The 24380-nt window shown below is 45.7% G+C and overlaps 5 protein-coding genes across 5 annotated transcripts; 1 reads left to right on the top strand and 4 right to left on the bottom strand.

Annotated features, from left to right (window-relative positions):
- Positions 1-799: 799 nt before the first annotated feature.
- Positions 800-1818, bottom strand: GL218_00611 (Histone H2A.Z; the record flags this gene model as incomplete). Its single annotated transcript, XM_033577041.1, has 3 exons — positions 800-988; positions 1107-1238; positions 1708-1818. The coding sequence occupies 3 exons, from the start codon at positions 1816-1818 to the stop codon at positions 800-802; spliced, it is 432 nt and encodes a 143-aa protein (XP_033442277.1).
- Positions 1819-11371: 9553 nt separating this feature from the next.
- GL218_00612 (RNA-binding post-transcriptional regulator cip2) lies at positions 11372-13358 on the top strand (the record flags this gene model as incomplete). The annotated part of the gene is made up of 4 exons (XM_033577042.1): positions 11372-11758; positions 11824-12388; positions 12444-13259; positions 13318-13358. The coding sequence occupies 4 exons, from the start codon at positions 11372-11374 to the stop codon at positions 13356-13358; spliced, it is 1809 nt and encodes a 602-aa protein (XP_033441729.1).
- Positions 13359-14827: 1469 nt separating this feature from the next.
- GL218_00613 (uncharacterized protein) lies at positions 14828-15394 on the bottom strand (the record flags this gene model as incomplete). Its single annotated transcript, XM_033577043.1, has 1 exon — positions 14828-15394. One exon carries the CDS (start codon positions 15392-15394, stop codon positions 14828-14830), a length of 567 nt encoding a protein of 188 aa, XP_033441728.1.
- A 1152-nt stretch (positions 15395-16546) lies between these two features.
- On the bottom strand, positions 16547-19502 carry GL218_00614 (uncharacterized protein; the record flags this gene model as incomplete). Its single annotated transcript, XM_033577044.1, has 4 exons — positions 16547-16780; positions 16832-17133; positions 17195-18598; positions 18674-19502. 4 exons carry the CDS (start codon positions 19500-19502, stop codon positions 16547-16549), a joined length of 2769 nt encoding a protein of 922 aa, XP_033442280.1.
- A 1887-nt stretch (positions 19503-21389) lies between these two features.
- GL218_00615 (Phosphate-repressible phosphate permease pho-4) lies at positions 21390-23335 on the bottom strand (the record flags this gene model as incomplete). Its single annotated transcript, XM_033577045.1, has 4 exons — positions 21390-21583; positions 21651-21889; positions 21941-23192; positions 23263-23335. 4 exons carry the CDS (start codon positions 23333-23335, stop codon positions 21390-21392), a joined length of 1758 nt encoding a protein of 585 aa, XP_033442279.1.
- Positions 23336-24380: the final 1045 nt, after the last annotated feature.

Genomic DNA, 24380 nt, shown 5'->3' on the forward strand with positions numbered 1-24380 from the left:
TGTATGCGTGATAGAAAAAATGCTTACGTAAATTCCGACAACAGTCTTCTTCTTACACTCTTATCGCTTCTAAAATGTCTTCAGTAGTTTCTTCTTGAGAGTACTACTATTCCATAGTATCCATGAGTTGTGTTCCATATATAGGTACCTAATATACCTTGGTTATATATACATCAGGTACCTTTTAGAGTAGTTGTGAACAATATTGAAAGTGATATTCTACAACATACATGCAATTTATATTCTCCTCTAAGTCACTAAGTACGATAAAATGTTTTCCGAACGTCACGTATAACGAATAATGAGTATAAGCCCAGGGCCAAGCATATTTTCAACTTCGATGAAATACGCGCTGTAAAGGGTTTCTCATGATAATACAACGTCGTGTTTATATCAAGTTGCTGAGAGTACTATACAAATCGAAGCAATGTAGTATTATTTACTGCCTTTGGCAAGACCTCGAAAGATTAGCACAGCAGTCGATATCTCAACCCATCCCTACGAATGAATCATCAAAGCTAGCACGTCCAGCTACACGCCTTGCCAGTGTCACCTAATGAGCGCTCTTGACCTACTTCGGATCTCCGATGAGATATCATAACAAGCAGCCAACCCAGAGCCGAAAAAACTAAGCGCAGTCATAATTCCGTAATTATGCCATCGTAATCAACCGTCTTAAGGTTGCAAAGCCGCGCTTCCTGCCTCCGAAGGCAGAGAACCTCGATCCACGTAACAGAAACACCCAGAAACGAAAGAGCGTATACACTGGAAACTCCAAACCATAAATCTCGCGGGCAGCTTATGCTTCGATCGCCTTGTTCTTCTTCTTTTGCTCGACCTTAAGTAGTAGGGCACGGTTGATGTGGGGTAGAACACCACCAAAAGCGATAGTTGCGCGAATCAGCGTATCCAGTTCTTCGTCACCGCGGATGGCGAGTTGGAGATGACGAGGAGTAATACGCTTAACCTTCAGGTCTTTGGCGGCATTCTACGAAAATAATAGTCAGCTTCCATCCTATATGGTAGCCCGTGGAACTAGAAACGAGGCAGAGTTCATGCAAGTATAGTGGCAATGTGACACAGGGAAAACAAAGAAGATGACTCACGCCTGCGAGCTCAAGGACTTCGGCAGTCAAATACTCGAGAACGGCTGTAACATAGACGGCAGCCTTGGCACCAACGCGCATCTTGTTCTGTGTGTTTTGCTTCAAGAAACGCTTAACACGACCACAGGGAAACTATGACGTTCTGTTAGCAAAACTCGACCACAAGAGCAATATATCTTATCATGATAAAAAAAAAAAAAAGCACGGTTGTAGATGTGAGCCAAACAAAAGCGACGGTATACGTCGTCTCAAGAAAGAGAGGAGCGTCAGTATCGCATCGCATCGCATTGCATGCCCGCAAGTATTTTCGATGAATCTGATATATATACGTAATGAGACGAAGACGAAAAACATAATCGGCCTAACAACATCCGCATAGCTCCATTTATGGCCGGGACTGAAACTCGTCATTGTGATACAGTCCCAAGCGGTTGGACAGTACGTGTTATGTAGAAAGAGGTGCGCGTCATTCTGCGAATCGAGGGGCACGCGGGCGATATCGACGGGAGCTCGATATTGCGGATACTTAGACATCTCAACGGACCAGACCGGTGGAAATGATCGGGATGCATCAATGGTATATGACAAAATAGCATCTTACCTGAAGTCCAGCACGAGCAGAATGGCTCTGCTGTTTCTTAGGAGCTTCAGCAGCCGAGGTCTTCCCACCCGAACTCTTGCCGCCAGATGATTTGCCTTTTCCACCAGCCATTGTTTATACTAATGTGCGCGAAATCAATATTTTGTTAATGTTAATAAAATCGAACAGGTTTCGGCGCGACGAATAAAAGATGGAGTCGGTTTTGGGGTGGATAGTTGAACTTTCGCGTCGGGTTTGTTTGTCGGTGAAAATTGTTTTCGTTGTTTGTGTTTTTTTATTCTTGCATTTGGGTCGGAGGCGCTGGAAAATCGAGAGGCGGCGCGGTGTAGTTGGAAGGGGCGGGCTACTATTGTAGGCGGGCTGGGGCGGAAAGGAAAGCTGTGAATTACCTGTAGGCTGCTGCTGCTTGCCTATTTGGATTGACTCAATGCACCATTGCAGTTACCTATTAGGCTGCATTATAGGCACTGAGGTACTGAGGTAGGCATCAAATCTTGCTTCTAGAAGCCCCGAGGGTAGAAAATGACCCCACCTCATAGCGCCTAGCTTTCCCATGACACTAAGCCTTATCCAGCTACGATGTGACTGCCGGTAAATCTCCGGCTATCGTCATCAGCCGCTTGTCCAGAGGAGAGAGAGTTATCTTGATGAATGCCGGGGAAGATATCAAAAGAGTGCTTACATCAACTGATGCAGACCGAAAAGCAAAAAGAAAAAGAGCAGTATTCACTTCGTTGATATACTCACATTATTCAAGCGGTTATAAACTACCAGGAGTTGAGAGATGCGAATATGACGAAGCATCAATTACTTGTAGTAGACCAGCAAGGTTAGGTAGGTAGTCAAGGGGATGGCGGCATGAAGTTTGACGAAGAGCGACGGTAGCATTCATGCCGCATTTTAAAATGTATTGGTGCCATTTCGATACTTTAGATTAAAGTAGGCGACTAAGACTCCAGATCCGAAGTAGTTCAAAGCAAATGATGAAGTTCTGTGCAAAAAGGATCTCGCATAAAAAGGTAGACTTTGATATTGGAATGTAGGTAGATTAGCTGTGGTCGTTTGGATGAAGATCTACGTCAATCTAGGTGGAAACTCATTAGCCGAAGCAGTGTGGCTTGCATTATTCCACAGCCACATGATCTTTGTTTTTTTTTTAGAACCTTGAAAGTTAGGTAACCTATCCACCTTGTACCAACCCACCTGTTACACCAACTGCTTATTGTATCCATGGATGCCTATAAATGCTATAATCTCAAAGAGAATCCTATAGTATTACTCTTTCAGAAATACTATATTTTAACATTTTACGTATATAGTTAGAAGATTGTATACTATAGACAACTCTCAAATTTAATTAGTTACATTTTCAAATGACATAGGGAAAAGGGACCTCGTGTATAAAGGGGGGAACGATGTTAAAAGGGGGAGATAACGAAGAAGGAAATTCCCAATTCTAGAGCTTGAGCCCGGATCTGTCACGCCTTAGAAGTAAATGCTAAGTACTTATGTTACGATAGCTAAGCGATAAGCCTTTACTTATAACAATGTGTGAAGGTTATTAGTTGGTATGGTTTTGAATTTTGACTTCAGACTTCCTCATTGCGGCAGACATGATACATGACGGCTAGCTCTGACCCTTTCTCGCAGGTTTTCGATAATCTTAATACTTGCCACCGAAGCTTACTGATATAATATTTGCTATATTTAGCAACAATTTACATGCACACATCCAAAATATAGCGACTTCTACATATTATGGGGTTGCCTCTGGCGAATTGATACTGGTCACTGATATACTCTGAAATTCATCAAGTGCTATTTCATCACGCTATGATTTTGCACCTTGTCTAGTTGGTTTTGTTGCTCTCGTATATAGACCGTTACATCCGGCTTATGACCAGTAAAGATTCCTCATTGTGTGCTGTCGTGCCAGCTTCTTTTCGAAAAATACCTATTACAAATGCCAAACTGAATAGGAAGGAATATTATTAGATACAATAGAATGCAGTTAAGTAATTCCGTTATTGACAGTAACTTCCAGTATAACATGTATTTATGTGACTAGGTAAGCGCCCGATATCTAAGAGAGGTAGTAAAAGACATATGATAGTTAGCACTTTCTATAACATTTGCTTTAACCCGTATATAAACTGTAAACATTTATTGGAAAGGAACAATGCTAAGTATTACGAATGACATACAAAAACCAGGGTTCGAAATTAAAGACCTCTTATTTTAGAACATTTTCTACCGCTTAGCCTAGGCGATTATAACTAAAATAGCCAACTTCTGAGTAGTAATTTCCTTATGGGCGTAGACTAGGATTATTTACCGAGAGTCCGTACAGATCTATGTTTAGCAACATGTATTCAAGTTTACCCTAGAACCGTACACAATGCACCTTGGGTGTAGCTTAGGTCGTCTTACCAGCTTCGTTGTTGATAACCACCTCATCCCAAGTACTAAGGCCAATCCTACCACTATCGGTATGGTTAGACGGAAGAAAGCTAACCCTAGGACGAAAATATTTCTGTGACATAGTAATCCTATTAGGACCGTTCCGATGGAAAGCAAGGTCATTACAGCAAACAACTTACAATGGGGATAAAGGCGTCTAATAGTTCGAACAAAATTATGTTGGTGACTGTCTAGTCGCGCATCTAGTATTCGTAAATTACTTAAGAACCATTTACGACTAAAACTTACACTTAGTTCTTCATACGCCTATCATCATGAAGTTTTAAAACAACCTTGCTGTTACAATAGCTCCAGTTCTTTCTTTAAGAGCTGAGCCTGTCAATGCGAATAGCGCTAGCACCGCCGACGACACCGATAGCCTCATTGGGTCTGTCTTTTCGGATAAGAAGGTATCGACCCCTAACAATAAGCAGTTAAAGTTGCCTCTACAGGCCGACACGCCGTCAGGTAGCATAGTCGTGGTGGATGATTCGTCACTCGCGCTCATGGCTAGCTTGCGGGGCGGTACGCTGTACAGCCCGGCTCGGGACAGGAACAACAAGCTGCACGACCTAGAGACAACCGGGTTCCTAGACCTAAGTTCACCCACGCTCCGTCGCATCAGTAAGTTTAACTTCCTGTTCGATAATATGACCGGATCCTCCGATGGCGGCACTACATTCAACCTTAGACACCAAACGGAGTCTTATCTAAGTGTAGGATGTACGTGCCCATAGGCTTATTAACCATGACTTCGTTGCCGGAACAATGGGTGAGTGTAAGAGTTGCTGCTAAAAACTCTACTTTATAGTAGGCTATCCGAGAGAATAGCGGGACAATCCTGAATTGGAGAGCGTGTCGGTTTGTACCATCGTCAATCTAGCAAGGAGGGGGGTGAAGATGGCTAGACTATTTGATAAGACATAGTCTTCAATAGCTACAGAGTCCTTTACGTGTGGATTGCGTAAAATTTGAAGGAGATATCAGAAGGTCTGCCTAGTTTCTGTAGAAGTAGGGAAGTAACCTACGATCGAACTCGTGGGATTGGATATTTGATTCGTAGTTTGGTGTAGCCAGCCGATCCTTGTCGTCCCTTATGGAATAAAATTGGCTTATTAATGATGCCCACGATTCTGGGACCAGGTCAGCCGCTTGATATTACATCGAAAGTTCCAAAAGTCAGGGTCGCATAGTTTTGTTTCATTGTCCTTATTAGCCTTAGTTTACAGTAACCGTTAAGGCAATTAATAGAATTTAACATGACGAAGTTATGCCAATGTAGTTGGCTAGTGTATGTCTGGTTTAGGATTGGGTAAGAAACAAGGATTTTGTTTATTTGGACGGCGACTTGAAGTTATACAACTTTCGCCAATTGGATATAAAGGTAGGCATCATGCTTGAAGCTAATGTTGAATGTGCTACCGGCTGCGAATGCAAGATGCCTATTCAGATCCTGCTGGGTCTCTCTATGCGCGGAGAGAATCCGCCACCGATCCATCAAGTAAGACAGCTAGAGACATTACATTCAACAAAGTCGAAGGATGTACAAACATATTACTTATTTTATCGCTAGATATCCGAATGAGCTGGATTCCAAATATGTTTTAGATCCTTAGCTGTTATTTGCTAGAGTGTAGCTTGGAACTTCTGGTCGAGCCTGAATTAATGAACTCTAACACATTGTTCCCTATTACCATGTTGCTAAAGGGTTGTTCGTTCGCTGTGAAGTGATTTAAGCGTCCATTTTTAAAAGCCGAGGAATGAGTTTGTCGTTAGGTAAGTTACTGGAATGTACGACCCTTGAGATGTAGTAGTAGGCAGTGCTCCTTAGCCCTAGGAAGCTTAGTAAATCGGGAATATTCTTACTGTAGTGTTATCGTGTAGCTACACCCATAGAGTGCTTATACTCAGAGACGTCTCGATGTCCTAAGGCTAGACATATTTGAGGTAATCATCAGCCATTGTACACACAGGACTAGTATTAGAAGCACAGGAGTTAACCCAAATTGAATTATAAGATAGGGTTAATTTTGTAGCTTGCTCGACATTTAAAATAGGCACTGCCTAAGTTTCGGTAGATTCCATGTGTATTAAGGTCTATTCCTCATTTGTTTCAACAAGACCCTATCAATAATGATGCTTCCTTAACTCAGACTCAAAGTTTAGTTTCTTACCTCATGCTAGCATTTTACTACGACGAATCTGAAAACTCGCCTTGGTACTTAGCTTTCTGCGACCTATAATTTTGATCAAGGGTTATGGAAAACCCCGACGAATGGTATCGCAGACTAGGTAAGCTGAATAAACTACGGCTACTTACACTCATTTCCATGCTTGTTGCCCTTACCTGCCTGGATGTACCTTGTGTGGAGGTGGAGAATTAAGTAAGTCTTTGCGACGGTTGGGTAGCATTTTATAAAGTACTGTGATAATTAATGGTTCTATGCCATGAAAGGGTGGCTATGAGATAGATAACGGCACGGTATATGTTAATATGTTTAGTTCGTCTTAATGAAGGAACCCGTTTTCCGCGAGATTGATTTGGATGCGTGCCAATATGGTAGCACCTGAAAAGGGGTCTCACCTTGTTGGAACCCGGAACACGATCGATGGTCTAAGATATGAGTAAGAACGATTTATTGCCTTGGCAAAGAAATTTCTGAAGAAGTATTTATCTTTTGTCTCGCTCCTATGGGAGACCTCGGTCCCAGAGGAAGTTCTTTGTAGCAATCTAGGTATAGAACGTGGCAAGCTAGAAGTTCTCCCTGTCCCGAAGATATCATTTTGAACGTTGATGTAAGTTTATGCAGCCCATTTATCGTGCCTCACACCGGGAATCCCTTAAAAACTAGAGGGGAAAGGAAGAGTATGGGAACTTGCCGATTGGATGACTGGCTCGACGCTATTTTCGCGCTGTCAGCTCCCGAGACACAAAGCTTAGTGTTTCCCCCACTGAGACTAGGAAACGGGACTATCAAATTTGATAACATCTTGACTATGCGTGATCCTTGTTGGTACTATTGTATTACGGCATTGACAAGCAGGGCGTAACAGAACTGTATTTGCTCTTGATTACTTAAATATCCTGGATGTCGATACTCAAGTTGTTCCACTTATCAATACATTCAGGGGCGGCGTCTCGGCACCACGTTTAACTCGCCAGTCATCCATATGGATACGAAACATGGTTGTCGTACGTTGACGGTAAAGAAAGCTGGCTAATCATTGATCGTTTCTGTAGCAGTATCTTAGAGCTGCATCCAACTCGATGGGAACCGGCCTTATTCAAGTCTTGGATCGGCGTGGCAAATCGTGCTCTGCTGTTCTTGGGATAAATTCCTTTTTTTACTTTACGGACCAACTTCCATTACCTGTTAGTCTTCCGCAGGTCAAACGGACTTGGGGCGGAGCAGCTGATTGATCTATTGGAGCCCGGCATGGGTAGTCCTTTGTGGCCAGTTGTGGTAACCGGGAAATCGTATCAGAGGAAGACGTGCCGGAATTAACCTACCAACGACTGCTAGAGATTTAGAACGTCATTGATGTGACATTGGGTAAGAAAACCAAGGAGTAAAGAGGCTGTGATGGGTAAGAAAAGAAATGACGCAGACCTGGTAAAGGAGAAAACCTACGTAATTGAGGATCGTTGTAATGGATGGAGATGAGTTCCAGAATATGCCAAGATTCTAGGTCCCATTGAGGGTTGCCTCGATTTTCTCGAAACAGACGTAGAACTGCTTCTGATTTGCTGGCCACGGTGAACGATCATTTCGAATCCTTAGGGGTTCGACCGGGGAGGTTGGGGCCACTTTGCGATCTGATCTTAGGACAAACCCTGGAAACTGGGTACGTGAACGCACAGACGAGCCGGTAGGCTGGAGAGTTGATAGGCCGAGGAATACCTACCGTGGATATCGAAGGATGCCAATACCATGGAAACAAGACGATGGGGACATTTGCTTGTTCTAAGTCTTATACATACATACGAAGCAGAATAGAGCCTCGTTTATTTGAGCAAAGAGGATGGATGGTATGCGGCTTGATAGGTAAGATTGGGCATTGCTGTCCGCATAAGATTGGACCGAAATGATATCCTATTTCGTCAACGCGCGGGGAGAAGCTGCTATGGTGGGATTGCGTATTAAAAAAACTCGATAATGGTGCATGTTGCGCCTCGCGCATTAGGTACTGACTGTACGTATCTCTGATCAGCGTGCAATGCAGTGCTTGTGATCCACATGAAATAGGTGCATCAGGCACATTCCATCACCAGATACAGGGTCATAAGGGAGTACATAGATTTAACATCTGCCGGGGTTTAATATGTTAAAAGTTGGGCTGTAACGTTAATCTGATCCGGTTGGCGATTCTGGAATTATTCTCGTAGGATAGAACCACAACCAAGATGTTTAGGAAATGAATCGAATGTACGGGTCTGTACCTACTTGAGTAGGTAGATGATAAGTAGCACTTTACGCCTTTAGAGAGATCGAAAAGACTGGATACATATGTAGAAGAAAGGCCTGTAGTTGGGTCCCGTGCAAAAATATTTGCTCGCGAATCTCAATATCGTAGAAGAGAAGATCATTGGTGTCGTCTTTTGTCCCTTTGTCCCTTTGTAGCCGCCGTTTTGGGGATCTGTATGATCTCGACGCCATGCATGCATGTTTCATGCCTTTAACTAATATGGCGGCCGTAGAGCCCAACTGCTCGGAGTAGAAATCCACAGCACCCTGGAAATACGACCAGACTACAGCGATTAATATAGATGACTGCCGCATCTATATTTGCTCTATATTTGCTATACATGTGCTATATATGTGCTGAGAGAGCAAGATAAAAAGGTCACTTGACATTGTGTCGAAAAGCGGAGCGGTTGATAAAGAGGGTGTGATGCGAATGTTCACGAGGCTTCTAATTTGTATCTCGCCCGGCAGCCTTGTCCCGTGATAAGACCCGCCGTAGAGGGTTGTCTAGACTTGTAATAAACCAGTCTGATATATAATAAGCTACCCGAGAAAATGTGTACGGGGCCATATACATAGCTTAGGTGGGCTAGAGGAGTAATGCTGGTGATACTGTGTATAAGTGAGGCAGGTATCTGTCTCGGACCCAGCAGCGAGTTTGACTACTGGTAATTGGTAACTGGTAACGATATAGAAAGCTCTGTTGGATACGTAACATGTGTGTATTTGATGTAAACCGTGTCGAAATATTTGATGCTCTGGAGGACTTGATGTTGTTGATGACGATAATTGTTGATGAAGGAGTTGATCCTCCTGTTGCTCCGTGCCCCGTACAAGGTAGGCACATTTTTATGCCTGCCACTTTAGGGCTACCTTATGTGTACATAGTGCACTAGTGCATGTAGGTGATGCTAATATACAGTAGATAATTAGCTTAATCTACACTGTGCGTAATGGTAGACTTAGGGGTTTTGATGATGGCCTAAGCGTTCCGAGGAATAGACCAATTTAAGCTCCGAGCACAGTATATTATTTATTTAATTTTACCTTATACGCATGTTTATGTACCTCGTACTTCGTAACCTGCCTAGCCCCCTAAGCTAGCAGCGCAAATTCATACATACATAGCATGAAGCGCAAGCACGGTACATACTCCTTATCACCTCTAAGCCAATAATTTCCCTCTACTTAGACTTCTGGCATTGTTTTTTTTTTCCCATCAACCATCCGCGATCCACCTTCTACCCTATTAGCCCCCCATCGCCCCTGGGATCTTCTCGAGTGCCAAGTTTCCATGCCTTGCTCTGGAAGAAAAATTCTAGCTGGACATATTTTTCGTCTTCTCGAAATTCTACAATACTACCTAATAACTTGTCATATTGTCATATTATCTATCCGATGGTCCTCGCTGTCTTCTAAGGCGTATTGCCATAATCCATTCCCCTTCTCTTTTCCCTTCTCCTTTCGCCATCATCTATCCCGCGGCCTCCTCCGGGTGGTACCTCCTCACTCTCTACTCGGGCTCTGATTGGTCTCTCAGATCTTTGTCTTGCTTGTAATTCAGCTACACCCAGATTTTAACAGCCACTTAAGAGTAACCCCAAAACCGATTACACTGGTTACCTACTTGTTACTTGTGGGCAATTCTAAAACCGATAGTTTTCTTCCGCCCTTCGGCCAACTATTATTACAACATCTCTCCGTCTCAACTTGATAGGCACCGGCTTCAGTTCTACTTCGGTCAACTATCCAATCTTATCGCTACCTATTCATTCCGCCGAGGCCTCTAGCTGTCACCCCTGGACCGCGAGAGGTTCCCCGGTTGATCCATCACGCCTTACGTATCCTCATACCCTTGCTTACTTTTTCTACTACCCCCCTAAATAGCCAACTTGGAAAGTCGGTTTATTGGACCTAAACTTTTCGCGCGTCGCGTGCAAACACTACCACTATTTCTCTCTGCTACCTGATCGCTATAAACTTACTTATCTGGCCATAAATTATTGCTCGTTATACTTTTAGGGCGAAACTTTGCAGTCAGAACGAGTAGAGTTTTTGGAGGGTACTGCTGTCATCCTCAGAAATCCCAGGTTAGCCCTTGGTTTATCTGGTGGGCTAGGAGGAAAGTAAAAATTAAAAATTAAAGTCAAGGAAAAGAAAATCCTAACTTACCTAGGTTGGGGGGTCCCTGCGGTCAAGCCCGCATTTCTTCGCCGCCTTTTTTTCAACCTGCCTTTGCTGCAGGCCAATTTTTTTCTCCACCGCATCAACTTCAGGACAGGCCTGAGTCCCCTTTCTAGAGGTTTAGGACCTATCATATATAGGGAGATTTGGCGACCTGGCGCTCAGGAGTTAGCTATTCGGTATTTGAGCTGCGTGACGGCATACTACCCGACCTAATCTTCGTTTCGGCTTCTTGCATTTCTACTGCACAGCCAATCCTGCCTAACTTTTCAGCCAACCAGCCATAACTGTCGCTGTCCCTCCGACCGACCCTATTTATCTTCCTATCGATTTCTACGCACGAGTAATCCTCGTCTCTGCAAAGGAGTACGGTTCCCACGACGGCGCTTTGTCTTGTGCTCATCCTTTCCTCGGAGACTAAAGGCAGAGGCCCTGAGTTCTGACGCAGAACTCAACTAGGCGTTTCCGCCCGTTTATATACGTATAGAAAGGGAGCTGCAGCCTGCTGGCTCCCCACAGCAGCTGCACCAGCCCTCAATACTATTGTGGCAATCATGAATCAACAACAACAACACGATATGTATTACGATTATCCCACGACAGCGAACAGGTCGCCTGGGTCGACAAGACAAGGTTATGCTACTGTTGGCTTACCCTCGGGCCTAGGAGGTAACCGATCAGGTCAAAGACCTATCGAATCTCTTGGTCAGCAAATGACATCTGGTCAGATATACGGGCATGATGACCGTCTCGGTGGCGCGGGTTATGAATCTTTATCGAGATTTGATCGCGTTGCACCAAGCGCAATGCAATCCGGTTACATGTTGGAAAATAGCCAGACGTGGGGCTATAATGGCGGAGTAGCTACCATGAACGGCCCCATGAATGGCAACGGTAGGTTAGCGGTGAGGGCTGTAAATCGGCGAGCCGCTCTGCCTACGGTGAGTGCCCCTTTCGCGTACATTAAAAAGCATAAGGACTTTACTGATCGAAGATTCTCTTCCAGACGTGGACTGATCAATCCGGAATGGGCGTCCATTCAATGCCTCAGATGTATGATCCAGGTATGTCGATGAACGGAAATGAACATGATATGTCAAATATGGCTGGCGCTGCCGCGGATTCTCGAGGGATGATGGTCACTCCCGGCGCGTCCGATTCCGAGCAACTTATTCCTACGGCTATCGTGATAAAGAACATCCAGTTCCAATGTCGAAAGGAGATTCTCCAAGGCCTCATGGCTTCCATGAATCTCCCTCAGCCATACGCTTTCAATTATCATTTCGACAAGGGCGTATTCAGGGGGTTGGCCTTCGCTAACTTCTCGACTGCTGATGATACCGCTATTGTGATTCAAAAGATGAATGGATTGGAGGTTATGGGTCGCAAATTACGGGTTGAATATAAGAAGATGCTACCGCAGGATGAGCGTGATAGGATTGATCGAGAGAAGCGTGAGAAACGAGGCCAGCTCGAAGAACAGCATCGAGCGCCGCTTCCTATGCACCAGCAGAGCGCTTTGCAGGCTCTTGGTGTTAGCGTCAACAAACAGCCAAGTAACTCGCCTTTACGTGAGTTTTACACACTCCCTATCTAAGATATTGTTACTAAGTTCTTCATTTGTAGGCGACGTCGATTTGAATGATCCTGCAACTCTCGAGTTTTATACACAGTTGACACTGTTTAAGAATGATCCATCGCGTGAAGTTCATATCTTCTCGCCGGATGTTGCCCCCGAACAGCGCCGACAGATACATATTCTCGCCCATAACATGGGTTTGGAGCACAGGTCCGTCGGGGAAGCTGATCGAAGGCAGATCCAAATTATGAAACGGCCGCAGAATTCTCCTCCCGCCCATGCCCAGAGCCAACTACCTAATGTCTCTTGGGAAGATCACCGGCGCGGGTTAAGTCGCGCTGCTACATACGATTTTACTGAATCTCGCATAGGTTCCAGTGCTTATCATGCACTGGGTAGGCAGGGCCCTACGTTGGAACTGCCAGGCAGTCCAGATAATGGAATACCGAACAATCTCAGAGCGGCTAAGAGTTTCGCAGATCTGCGCACGCATAGCCCGAGCCCTGCGCCGTCTGGTTCAAGCTATGCTGGCCTTGGAAACGGCCTCGGGGCCCGCTATGGTGATTTTTCCCAAAACTCGCTGACCACGCCGCCCAATTTAACCCCGACGTCAGGTCAAAATGCTACATCGAGCACCGACGCTTTATTGGCGGGAAACATGAGTTCTATGAGCTTAGGTTTCGATTCGAACGGCTCTCACATGCGCGCTAGGGAAACGCCAGGTGCTATTGGAAGCCAGAGACCGGGAGCTAATGGAGCGGCAAACCGTAACGCTCCTGACAGGCAACCTCGCGGCCCAGAATGGGCAGAAGCTAGTCAAGGTTTTGGCGGACGAAGTCGTGGACACATGCAAAGGGGCAGTGGTTAGTAATTTTGTTAAGCGCTTTTAGGCTATCCACTGCTAACTAAGACCGCGTACAGATTCATCAGATGCAGGTCGCAGTACTGCGCGCTTCCATTGATCCAGCTTGCCATTTAATGTGGGAAGCTGCCGTACGGAATAGCAATAACCCATCAATTGTATGCCCCCCGCACTCTTCGATCAGTTATTAATCTACCGGTGCGACGATAATGCCGAGTTTCCCATCACTACCTCCCAGAAAGCTAAAAAGGCCCTCGCTTTCAAACCCCATCATCTGTCCAATACGCCTTCGGTACGAGCGTTGGATCTCCGTCACAAGCATAACACAACGAGAGACGACTTATGACATAGACTTATTCCCTTCATTGATTTGACGCTATGCTTCAACCTGTCGCAGCACGATTTTTACACCTCGATTAACGGTTCGAACTGCATTATTGCGTTTTGAGTTTCTTTTCCATCTCGTTGTTTTGAACTAATATCTTGTAATATGAGATTTGATTTTTGGAATATTGTTTTATTCACCTTCCATCAGAGTTTCTCCGGCCGTCCTGGATTGGGAAAGAACAACATACATATCATGGAGTTTGCGATGGTGAAAGGCTGTAGTGTTGCATGGAACCAAAAAAAAAGTCTAGGGGAACAATGAAGCACATCGTTCCATTTTACAATACCCTCTTCACGATGATCGACAAATGAACCATCTCTGGATACACCATACAGCGATTTATGGGCGACCATTCACGGCATCACGACTCGAACTCCTATACCCTCTGAGGTGTCTTGAGGTCTTGACGGCTTCCAAGGGGGTTTGTCAAGCCTGGAGGACCTCTTTAACGATGGTTACGCTGTTATGACGCATATGCACATCACTAGATGGCAACGCGATGCTGGCTGGCTAGACTGGGAGATCCCCAACTAATTTACTGTTCTAAAGAGCATCTATGGGGCGTCCCTGGCGATAGGGCCGGCATAGCTTCGGAGCGATTGGAAATGACGAACGAAGCGACGAAGACGAAGACAGCAAGAGTAATTTCGTTGCTGAGCGAGGATTTGTTTTCACTGGAGGACAGAACAGAATGAGGACAGATGGAACAGAAGAAGATCTGATAAAATTATTTGCATTTGTATATGGTTATTTCGCCACACGATCGATGCTGTGCTAAGGTTTTTCGCTTCCCTCGAACCGCCTATCACCGCGACCTCGGCTCAGCGTAATTCAACTTACTATTTCCCGTTTATTGATTTATAGCTATTAACGGCGAAGAAGTGTTGTCATTGAGGAGATGGTCAGGATAGTAAGGGTTTGAATTGGGAAAGAAAGTTAACGGAACGTGGAGAAACACTCGCTATAGGCGCTTTGCTGCAATACAAAAGTACTTGATCGTTTTCAATGCTGAAAGTCTCATTCGTGACTGGATGGCGTGGCCGGCTCCTGTTGAAGATAATGAAGATGTATTGAGGTTGAATTTGTCAATATTGTTCTGTGAAGAAATTATTCTAAACTAATACTACGAAGTACCGAGTTCCGATGTCTTCTTTACTTAGTTGGCGAGTTTAATTAATTGTTTATACAGTAGGTACCATCCTCCAGCGTACAATACCAGGTGAGCAGGTCATGCTACCCTCGATGCCAATACTTCCACCCCCGTTTCGGCTGGCGACTATGGCAGACCCGAGTATATCAGAAACGTCAGTGCCACCAACATAGACCTGGTCACTAGACGGCGGTGTCGCAGGCTGAACCTGGAAACTGCAGTCGCCCGACACGAGAAGCGTATTGAACTTGTCGGTAGCGTAGTCCGCCAGGAAAAAATCCCTTGGTGACATGAGCTGGGCGTTACGTAGGGAGGCGCACGAGTCGAGCCAGGATGTTGATGGCGACGAGGTAGAGGCGACGGATTTGAAAGTGCTGGCGCCGCAGTAGTCAGACGGTTCCGAGGTTTGTGCGTACCACGCCCAACACGCCGGTGGGTTTATAGGGGTCTCGGCAAATTTATAGAGCCCACAGGTTTGTGCCGCGCCGCGCGGTGTTGGCAATGAAAGTTTGCTGGCGTGCGGGGTGACTGGGCTTGTTGGAAGGCTCACGGCTATGGTGGATATGATGAGGGAAGTGAGGATTTGTTGAGGGCGCATCTTGGGTTTATTGAAATATTCTACTACTATACTACGCGGCGATATTGTGAATTAACTCGAACTAGTTGAATTATAAGATTGGCGGCGTTGAGTAGTAGGACGTAAGAATGTTTAAAGGTACCTGACTATGCATATCTGGGAGTTTTCATCAAGTCTTATAGTTATATACCTTAGGTAGTTAATTAATAGTTAACTACTTGTCTTATATGACCGGTCAAGTCAGTTCGAAAGATGATCGGCCGAACTAATATGAAATATGTCAACGTGATCACTTCAGGAGCCATGATATGACCCTTTCACCTCCTCATCTCACCTCGTTGCTGGCCTCATAAGCCCCTGGCTAGCATCGATGCACGGGCTCGTCACACAAATCAATAAGTTCGGAGAATAAAAAAAACCATATCTACTACAAACCTGGAAACTGGGCTCTGTTTGTCCAATTGGGGCTTCTTAACATCCTAGAAGATTGTAGGGCATGTCGTGCGTCGTCCAATCAGAGATGAGTTCCGACGATGACCGTTTTTGGTGCTTAATTCATGCTCGGCGGTTAAACAGTATCGGGCACATATTCGGTCGACTCCCGTTGGTCGGGAGCAGTGGGAACAAGGTCCAATAGTAGGAATATTTTTGCTTATGCCTTTTGCATTTGAGTCCCATGGGTTAGGTTTGTGTGTCCTTCACTTCCTATAGGGGAAAAAGAGTATGAAGCATGCTCAGCTGCATGCCGAGCCAATCCTCCGGCCCTCGCCCCGGGTTCAATAGGAGATTTTGTCCTTTTCCCTTTTCGGGGCGAGGAGTGTGACTTGCATATCGAGCCTGCATGACCTCACCGACATATTCTATTTTTCTGGTCGATCTGCTTCATTCATAATAGGTTTCTATCTTTTCCGAGGCCGGGCATTTGCTAGGCTTGAATTCTTTTGGAACATCTCAATCAGCCCCCAAATCATTCGCATATCTGAAGCAACCGATTTAAGAGAAGTGTAATATATTAACCATATTCTTGAAAGACCAGCCTATACTTAGAAGCCGAGATTAAAATAGCAATAGGGATTTCACGACGATATGAGGAACATCATAGAAAATACATAGATGATCGGACTGGGGTATATATAGATAGAGTATGTATCTAGATCAATCAATTCTGGATTATTACGCCCAACCCATACCTCTAGATGACGACGATGCATCCACACCGATTCGCGCTATGTCCAAGGCGCCCCTGATCTCTCCAAACTCATACTTTAGCCCCATCTCGTTAACGCGCCAGTCTCTATCCTTACGCTTTAATGTACTTAAACCCTCAAAGTGGCTAAGCATCCACGAATCACATACGTAGTACATAGCTCCTGCGATAGTACTAGGATCGACAGGCATGTGCGGCCACTGCAACAATCAGTACTCGTTTATACGCGTAAATAATTAGGGATGACATACAGTGATAAAGAAGGAGGCGATGACAACAAGCACCATGACACAGAGGATCCCAACGGCAGACCACGTACAGACCTGGTGTAGTAGGAAGGTCTGTGTGACCCGGTAGGGGATATTGCTGAGGAAGACAGTTAGGAACTCGGATAGGATGGAAGTTAACGCGACAACGGCGAGGAATCCGTGACGTCGCCGTACTGAGGATAGGAGTCCTGAGAATGCATTGGTCGGTGGCGCAAGTAGGATTGATCGTCGGGCGTGTTGGGGTGAACTGGCTAAGAGCTGATAGGGGCTTAGAACAGCGATGCCTTCATACATTGTTAGCTTTGGATTCTGACTTGGGGGTTATGGGAGAAAAGAAAAACTTACTACTGAAGAATGAGGCCCAGAAGAAGCTAATAACAACACCGACAGCGGTAAACAAAAACCGTACTCCAAACGACTCGCTATCCATAAACCTCTCGAACGCTGTATCTCCGCCAGTGTTGTTGTAGTATAATATCAGACCCAGTAGCCCAGATAGAATAAATAAGAACAAGCCTCGTCCTATGTACCCTAACATAAGAAAAGGCAAGTGATGCTTCGGTTTCGTCGGTACCGCGTGATGATCTTGCGGCTCTTTTTCTCCGCCCCCAATTTGACCCAGAGCGTACCTCTTATGACTATACGCATTTTCACGTAGCATCACTCCGTACTCGACCGTCCCGTTCGCACCGTAGAAATATCCCAATTTGAACCACCGATCTTCTAGAACAGACTCGAGGAGACTCTTAGGCATCTTACCCGCGTCGATACCGGCAGGTAGGCTCGTGAATAGAAGACGCACATCCGGATTCAGCGACAGCGATGCCGTTCCACAAATACTCCAAGGGTTTGTGCTGATTCCAGAGCGCCATCGTGCTAACACTATGATCAACATCAAGGTCGCCAGGCCCATCAACGCCAACAATGCAGCCGTACCCTTAGCTGCTTGATCGAACACACTGAGCACATATGCGCAGTTGCTAGCATTTCCGCTACCTGCGACGCATCCAATACCGCGTAAGTCAAATTTAACAGCTTCAGCAGAGATAGGGATCAGCAGTGCAGAGGCGAGCACAAGCACGGTCGTCAGAAACACGAGTGCCTGGCCACCGACTAGCGAGCGCAAACTTGCGGCAATAGACTGCAAGCCTGAGGTATTCAGACACAGCGACTCCCGACCGGAGGCTCCGCGGCCATGCGCCAGCTCGTGCCATGGTTGTAGAATCTTCGCATTGACGTCGAGAATGCGGACAGGAATCGCCAGAGCGATGGCCAGGAGCGTAGGTAGGAAACTGCCAATGAAGTATTGCACATGGTTGATATGGTAGACCTTAGTTACAATGTGGCCATTGCTGTTCTCGCTATCGTCCGATGGGGGAGGAATCATCGGGTATAATGTTTCTGTTGCGGTGGGCTTCCCGGTTGAATCTGTCTGGGTTATTACAGAGGGCGTGACGAGCACGCTGGTTTCTTGTGTGGCTGTAGGTTGGCCTTGGGAGTCGGTAAGAGTGGTCGTTTGAGGTGTTGAGATGGGTTCCGGGATGCTTGTTGAAGTCATAATTACACCCTCTGAGTTCGTTATAATGGTAACGGTTGGTGTTACGAAGGTTGGTGTCTGTGGTACTGTCTCCGAGATCGTAATTGTGCCGATGCCGCCGTGGTTTGTGGATGCCACGGACTCATATATTGATGTCGATCCAATATCACCGTAGTCTGATTCTGGTATAGTTTCCGTCACTATCTTCGATCCTACATCGCCGTAGTTAGTTGTCCCAGGTACATTCAGCGACGTTGGCGCCTCCTCCGAGATAGTAATAGGCCCACCGACATGGCCGAAGTCTTCCTCCGGCTTGGAGTAGGCTGTAGAAATTTGTGACGCAGTATTAGGCTTCGTAGTATCCTGAGCCGCCGGTGGTGTTGTCGTTGGCCCCACTGGTTCGGTGATAGTCTGATCACCGACGTGTCCAAAGTTGCCTTCAACGGGTGTTGGGACTGCTGTCGGCGATGTATTTTCGGACGTAAGTGAAGACGTAGGCTCGGAGACACTTTCAGCACGGCCCTCTAAGAGAGTAGGCATGAGAATAGGCCTAACCTCTGTAAAGACGATCCGAACGACTGTATAAGACGACGGCCCCTGAATTTCTCTTGCGTGAATTCCCTCGGTTAAGACGTTGAGATCGTTGTTGAGAACAGGGAGAACATGTAAAGCCCATACTATCAGCCCAACGAGGGTTGATACTACAAGTAGTAAAACTGTTAAGAACGGCCATCTAAGTGCAGATGGTTTATAGTTGGGACGCTCCCGATCTATTTCCGGCGCAACGTCCAGAGTAGTTTCGCTATAGGTTATCATGTCAGGCTTGTAGCCTGTTGGAATCTGAGTATAGTCCACTCCCCTACCAGACCACGACTGATCGTTACCATACTTAGGAAGGCTCCCTTCCTCGCTATTTGAGCCTATCGAACCATCGTAATGTCCTCTTTCATATGAGGGATCTTCCCCATCGTATCGTCGTTCATACTGTTGAGTCAAATCATTGTCGTGCTCGTAGGGTCCATCAAAACTTCCCGAGCTTATATTCCGCGTATGCAATCGGGGTAGAGCATCAAACGCCACCCTCTCCGTGCGTGGCGCCGTAGTGATGTGCGACATGATGCCGTCTTTATTCAGTGTTCCCTTGAGCGCTTCCGAATCATTGCCGGACAAATGTGCTATTATGTCCTGGGAGGATACCGTCAGTCCAAAAGAAAGAAAAAAAAGTCTCATTCCCATCATGTTGTAAGATGACATGCGTGTCTAATATCTTCCCGTTCGATTCGTGGCGGAGCGAGGCCATCGCGGCGCTACTGCTGCACTACTACGGTACTGGACATGGTTCTTAGGCCATCTACCGTAACCGTCGCCTATCCAAGTGGCTGAACAGCCTTGGCAATTTTCAGCTCTCCCACTTAAAGCCTAGAGAACGCCATGTCATCAGCTCCAATGCCTGCAAAGTAACCTATCAAACTTGGTACGGGACCTGAGAAAGTAAATATAGTTCGCATAGCGTCCCGCCGATCAGCACATTAGGCTAGACGGCGCCTTGTTTCATATGCCACGACAAGGTGCGTCTTAGTCAGAGTATTCTTTTGAAATCTTAGACTGGTATATTCATGGAGATCTCTATACGAATGAATACGACCATCCTGAACAAATACGATATTCGATAAAGAACAGCCACTACGCACGAGCCCGATCTGAGCAAACAGAAGCTCAAAAATATAACTTAGATACCTAGTTTTCAGGGACGCCATTATCACGATAACGGTAATAAATATATGCTGACTTAAATTAAAAGACATCGCGCTGTCAGAATGTATTTTCGGGCCGGTTGGGTCTGAGATAACGTGAGAATATTTAGACAGGATATAGCGAATTCCAAGTACGAATTAGAAGTTATGTATGCGGCTGATAATTGAGCGGTATTTGAGGATCGTGAAATGTCTTGGCATAGAACAATCACGTTCTAGACTAAGGTACCTGTCCGGAACTGGTTATAAGCCGGTATTACCGTACCGAATGCCAAAGCGTAGGGCTGAATTCCTCTTCTTTAAGCATCATAAATATATGTGATTCACCACACCACCATATAAAAAAAAAATTAAAAGATACGCGAGAATTTCACAAGCCAAAATTACAGGCAAGAAGAGTCTTCTATTCAAAGCACGATGTCAACACATACCACATCACCGTTGAGATCATTGATCCTAGTTGAAGGTATCATGAAGCTCGCAGGGGGTTTGGTATTTATAATCTCACCCCAAACCCCATTGTCCGTCGCAGTAGCAGCGCCCATTTCACCCTCAACTCTACTACTAAGCCGACTCCTAGGCACCCAGACTTTTACGCTAGGGATATCTATGCTTCTCGCATCTGCGAAAACACCAAAGGCCGCGGCGAGCAGGCGGATAGTTTATTGGACTATATTCGCGAGAGATATCACCTTGGTGACAGTACTCGCGTTACAACTTTGGTTCGGGGACAACACTGACGTTCTGGGTTTCTCGCCAAAAGGACTACGCTCATGGCTCGTGGAGCTGATTCCCTTCTGCTTAGGCCACTTGTGGATTCTGACAGCAAAGTCCCACTGGTTTTGATAGGTATAAGCAGCTACATGGCGTAGTCGATACTACGTACCCATATTATAGGTACACGAATCTGGGGCTATTGATTGCACGTACAATGTACTACGCGAACAAGTACAAAATCATTGGACATACTCATCACCACTCAAACGTGGCTTGTGGAAGACTCAATGCACTGATCGGAAGCATCATTTCCAGTCTAAAGTGAAAATGCTTCGAGAAATATCAGACTGCAGAATTAAAACGCGACAAAACTAAGATGAAATGGTATATGATAGGTACCTCTATATCACTATCAACAAAAAGACCTCACTACTCATTACCTTTAGAATAGTCCCATAGGATTTTATTCGGTAATTATAACGCTCTTGTGCGAAGTTGCCTTCATAGCCACCTCTATTCGACATTGAGATTCTTAGTGCCAGCGGGGCGCATTTAGGATGAACCCCATAAGACACCCAGAGATGATACCCGCGCAGGGCAAAGTCAAGATCCAGCCTCCGTAGATCCAAGCGATCATTCGCCAATTAAGCGCCCGCCAGTCGCCATTACAAAGACCAACGCCGACGATGGCGCCCGTGATGCACTGCGTAGTCGATACCGGTAGCTCTAAAATTTTCCACAAGGTTAGAGAATCTATTCAAGCAGGTAGAAGTCTAGGCGGGTGTTCACTCACTAAGCCGAGTAGCAAGAATAATAGTAACAGCGCTTCCCAGTTCCATAGAGAAACCTCGAGAGGGCGAGTTCAACGTCAGCCGATTGCCAAGGTTAGCCATGATGTGATACCCATAAGTCCAAAGGCCAATGACAATGGCGACACCGCCAAAAGCGAGGATCCAAAGGGGAACTTCAGGGTTCTTAGGAACCTGCCCCTGTTGCCAGATCTGATAGATTGTTGTAAAGGGTCCGATGGCACTACTATATGTAAGTAATATGTCTACTATAAAAAGGGGGCGGCATATTTACTTCGAAACGTCATTAGCACCATGCGTAAAAGAAGCTGTACAAGCGGTCATAATCTGTAAGAACGAATACATGAACTCGGCCTTGTTGTCGTAGTGCGCTGCCCGGGCGTGTTTTTCCTCGAGGTCCCCAGACAGTATATCCTTCTTTTTCTGCATATTGACGACATCTTGATCAACACCGTTGAACAGCCCTTTCTTAAGATACCAAAACAGCATCTGGCCAGAATACCAAGAGAGGCCCTCAGGCTTAGGGCCGACTAGCGACTTACTCTCTGGGACGTTAGTAAGCTCCTCTGAGCCGGAGTCAGAGTGCTTCGAAGACTTGACGATAGCCTCTGCAATGTTGGCTTCATTGGCGGTCTCTTTGGTGCCAGCTGCCTCGACATCGTTCCGAGCTAGAGCAGCAGCACGTTTGGCTTCAAGCTCTTCTTTCGTGAGATGGCCCTCGTAGAAGTTACGGATAGCACCTTGAAAGTTTGATGGGGGTGGTGGGACTTCGCCTCGCCTCAAAAGAAAAGGACCAAGGGAAATATGGTACCATCGAAGTTCCCAGTCCTCCTTGACGACCACGCGCCACAGCCAGGGCATAAGGAATATCGCAATAATACCAGCCCATCCAATACCGCTACAGACAATGACAGCAGCAAGTTCGTTATCGTTTAAGTTAATGGTATACCCACCGCCTTTCCAGAGCAGAAGCATGACCAAAAGCGACGCGGTAAACCCAAAATAGACGGGAACTAGAGCAAACGCCTTCATGACGGGATTCTTACGCAACATAACTCCGTATTTAGTGATGAGAAATATGATGGAAGCAAAGATTGCCGAGAGTCCAGGAGCAATGATCCAGGCGAGGAAGACTGAGACCACACCAGTGTTGATTACTTCCGTGCCCTTGGTACCAGCTGGTGCGACCCATGTGATATTGCTAGCTCCCACAGATGCGATTCCCATCCCGATAACACCTCCCATAATGGAGTGGGTAGTAGACACAGGGAGACCTATCTTAGTGGCCAAAGTAAGCCAGACAGAGGAAGCAATAACGGCACAGACCATCCCGAGTAGGAGCACTTCAGGCGAGTCATTATATAGGTTGGGGCTGACGATTTTTGTTCGGATAGTATCAGCGACACGGGCTCCAACACCGAGAGATCCTGCGAATTCCATGATACTGGCTCCTATCATTGCCTGGAAGAGGGTTAGCGAGCGAGAAGCGACTGAAGTCGCCCACGAGTTAGCAACATCGTTAGCTCCTGTGGATTAAGTAAGGTCAGTACCGGTACTTAGAAGTACGTTTAAGAAGCAGTATAAGAAGATGCATACCGATATTCCAAGCATCGAGGAAGGCAAAGATTAAGCCTATAGCAAAAAGATAGTCATATTGAGCTAACACCATCTTGCCTAGCAATATAAGGGAAATATTACAAGTAGGACAAGTAAAGCTCCCTGGAGCTGAAACTGCTGAAGGGGTATGGGTTGTAACTCTGGAGAGGGGGAAACATGTTATATATATCACATATTATTATTTCAGCTACAGATGTCCCTGGCCACAACTGGGCTGATCAACGCCATAATAAAACCCATAATAAGGCTAGTTACATCATTCTAAAGGCGTATATGATGGAATTGCCACCCATTGAGTCAGCGAAACTGCATAAATGTACAGGGCGGCATGTAAAACCGTTGTCAGACCGCATAGCCAATGCGAAGTCGCATGCATGCAACGTGGTTTTCCAGGAAGGGAGCAGCCGGGAAGGAAGGTCATTAACTTGATCGTAGGCCGACGCCGCGACCGAAGAAGTTGAGGAAAGGAGTGGGCTGAAATCTCGGTCAAAGTTCTTTTAGGTATCTCTTGGGCGCTTGGCTCTTGGCCTTCTGAATATCTCACTATGTATGGGCGTATTTTAGCGTCCGCCGAGACTCGCTATAAGAACTGGACCGAACGACGACGAAAAAAAAGAGCAGGTAAAGATCTTCAATACAAATCCTTACCGTCTAGCTTAAATTTGCTAATGTATTAGTCCAAAGACATTTGAATTTCCGCTGGTATACGAGTACGCTTGTACTTCAAATATAGGTAGGTACTTATGTATGTTCAACGAGCTCTATACTAAGGCTATAGCCTCATAAGACCTAAGGCGAATAGCTATCGTCCGTCATGCAACTCCTCTGGAACGACATCGACCCGTTTTTGTCAAACCGGCCAAGGACTCTGATATCTTAATTAAGCTCGTTTACCTCTAAGTATTATTGGATCACAACTTACTCTAAGCATCTTGAATATGAGTTCACGCCTTTCATACATTTTTGTGAACACAGGCTCGAGTTTGACCCCTAATCAAGATCAGTATAGCGCTCCTAAGTGTATTAAACGGTGAACATCAACAGACAAACATCGATAACCTTAGACTTCCTTCGAATTTTTGGTTTAATGTGGAAGA

The sequence above is a fragment of the Daldinia childiae genome, assembly GCF_008694065.1.
Source record: "Daldinia childiae strain JS-1345 chromosome Unknown Scaffold1, whole genome shotgun sequence".
Classification (NCBI taxonomy): Eukaryota; Fungi; Ascomycota; class Sordariomycetes; order Xylariales; family Hypoxylaceae; genus Daldinia; species Daldinia childiae.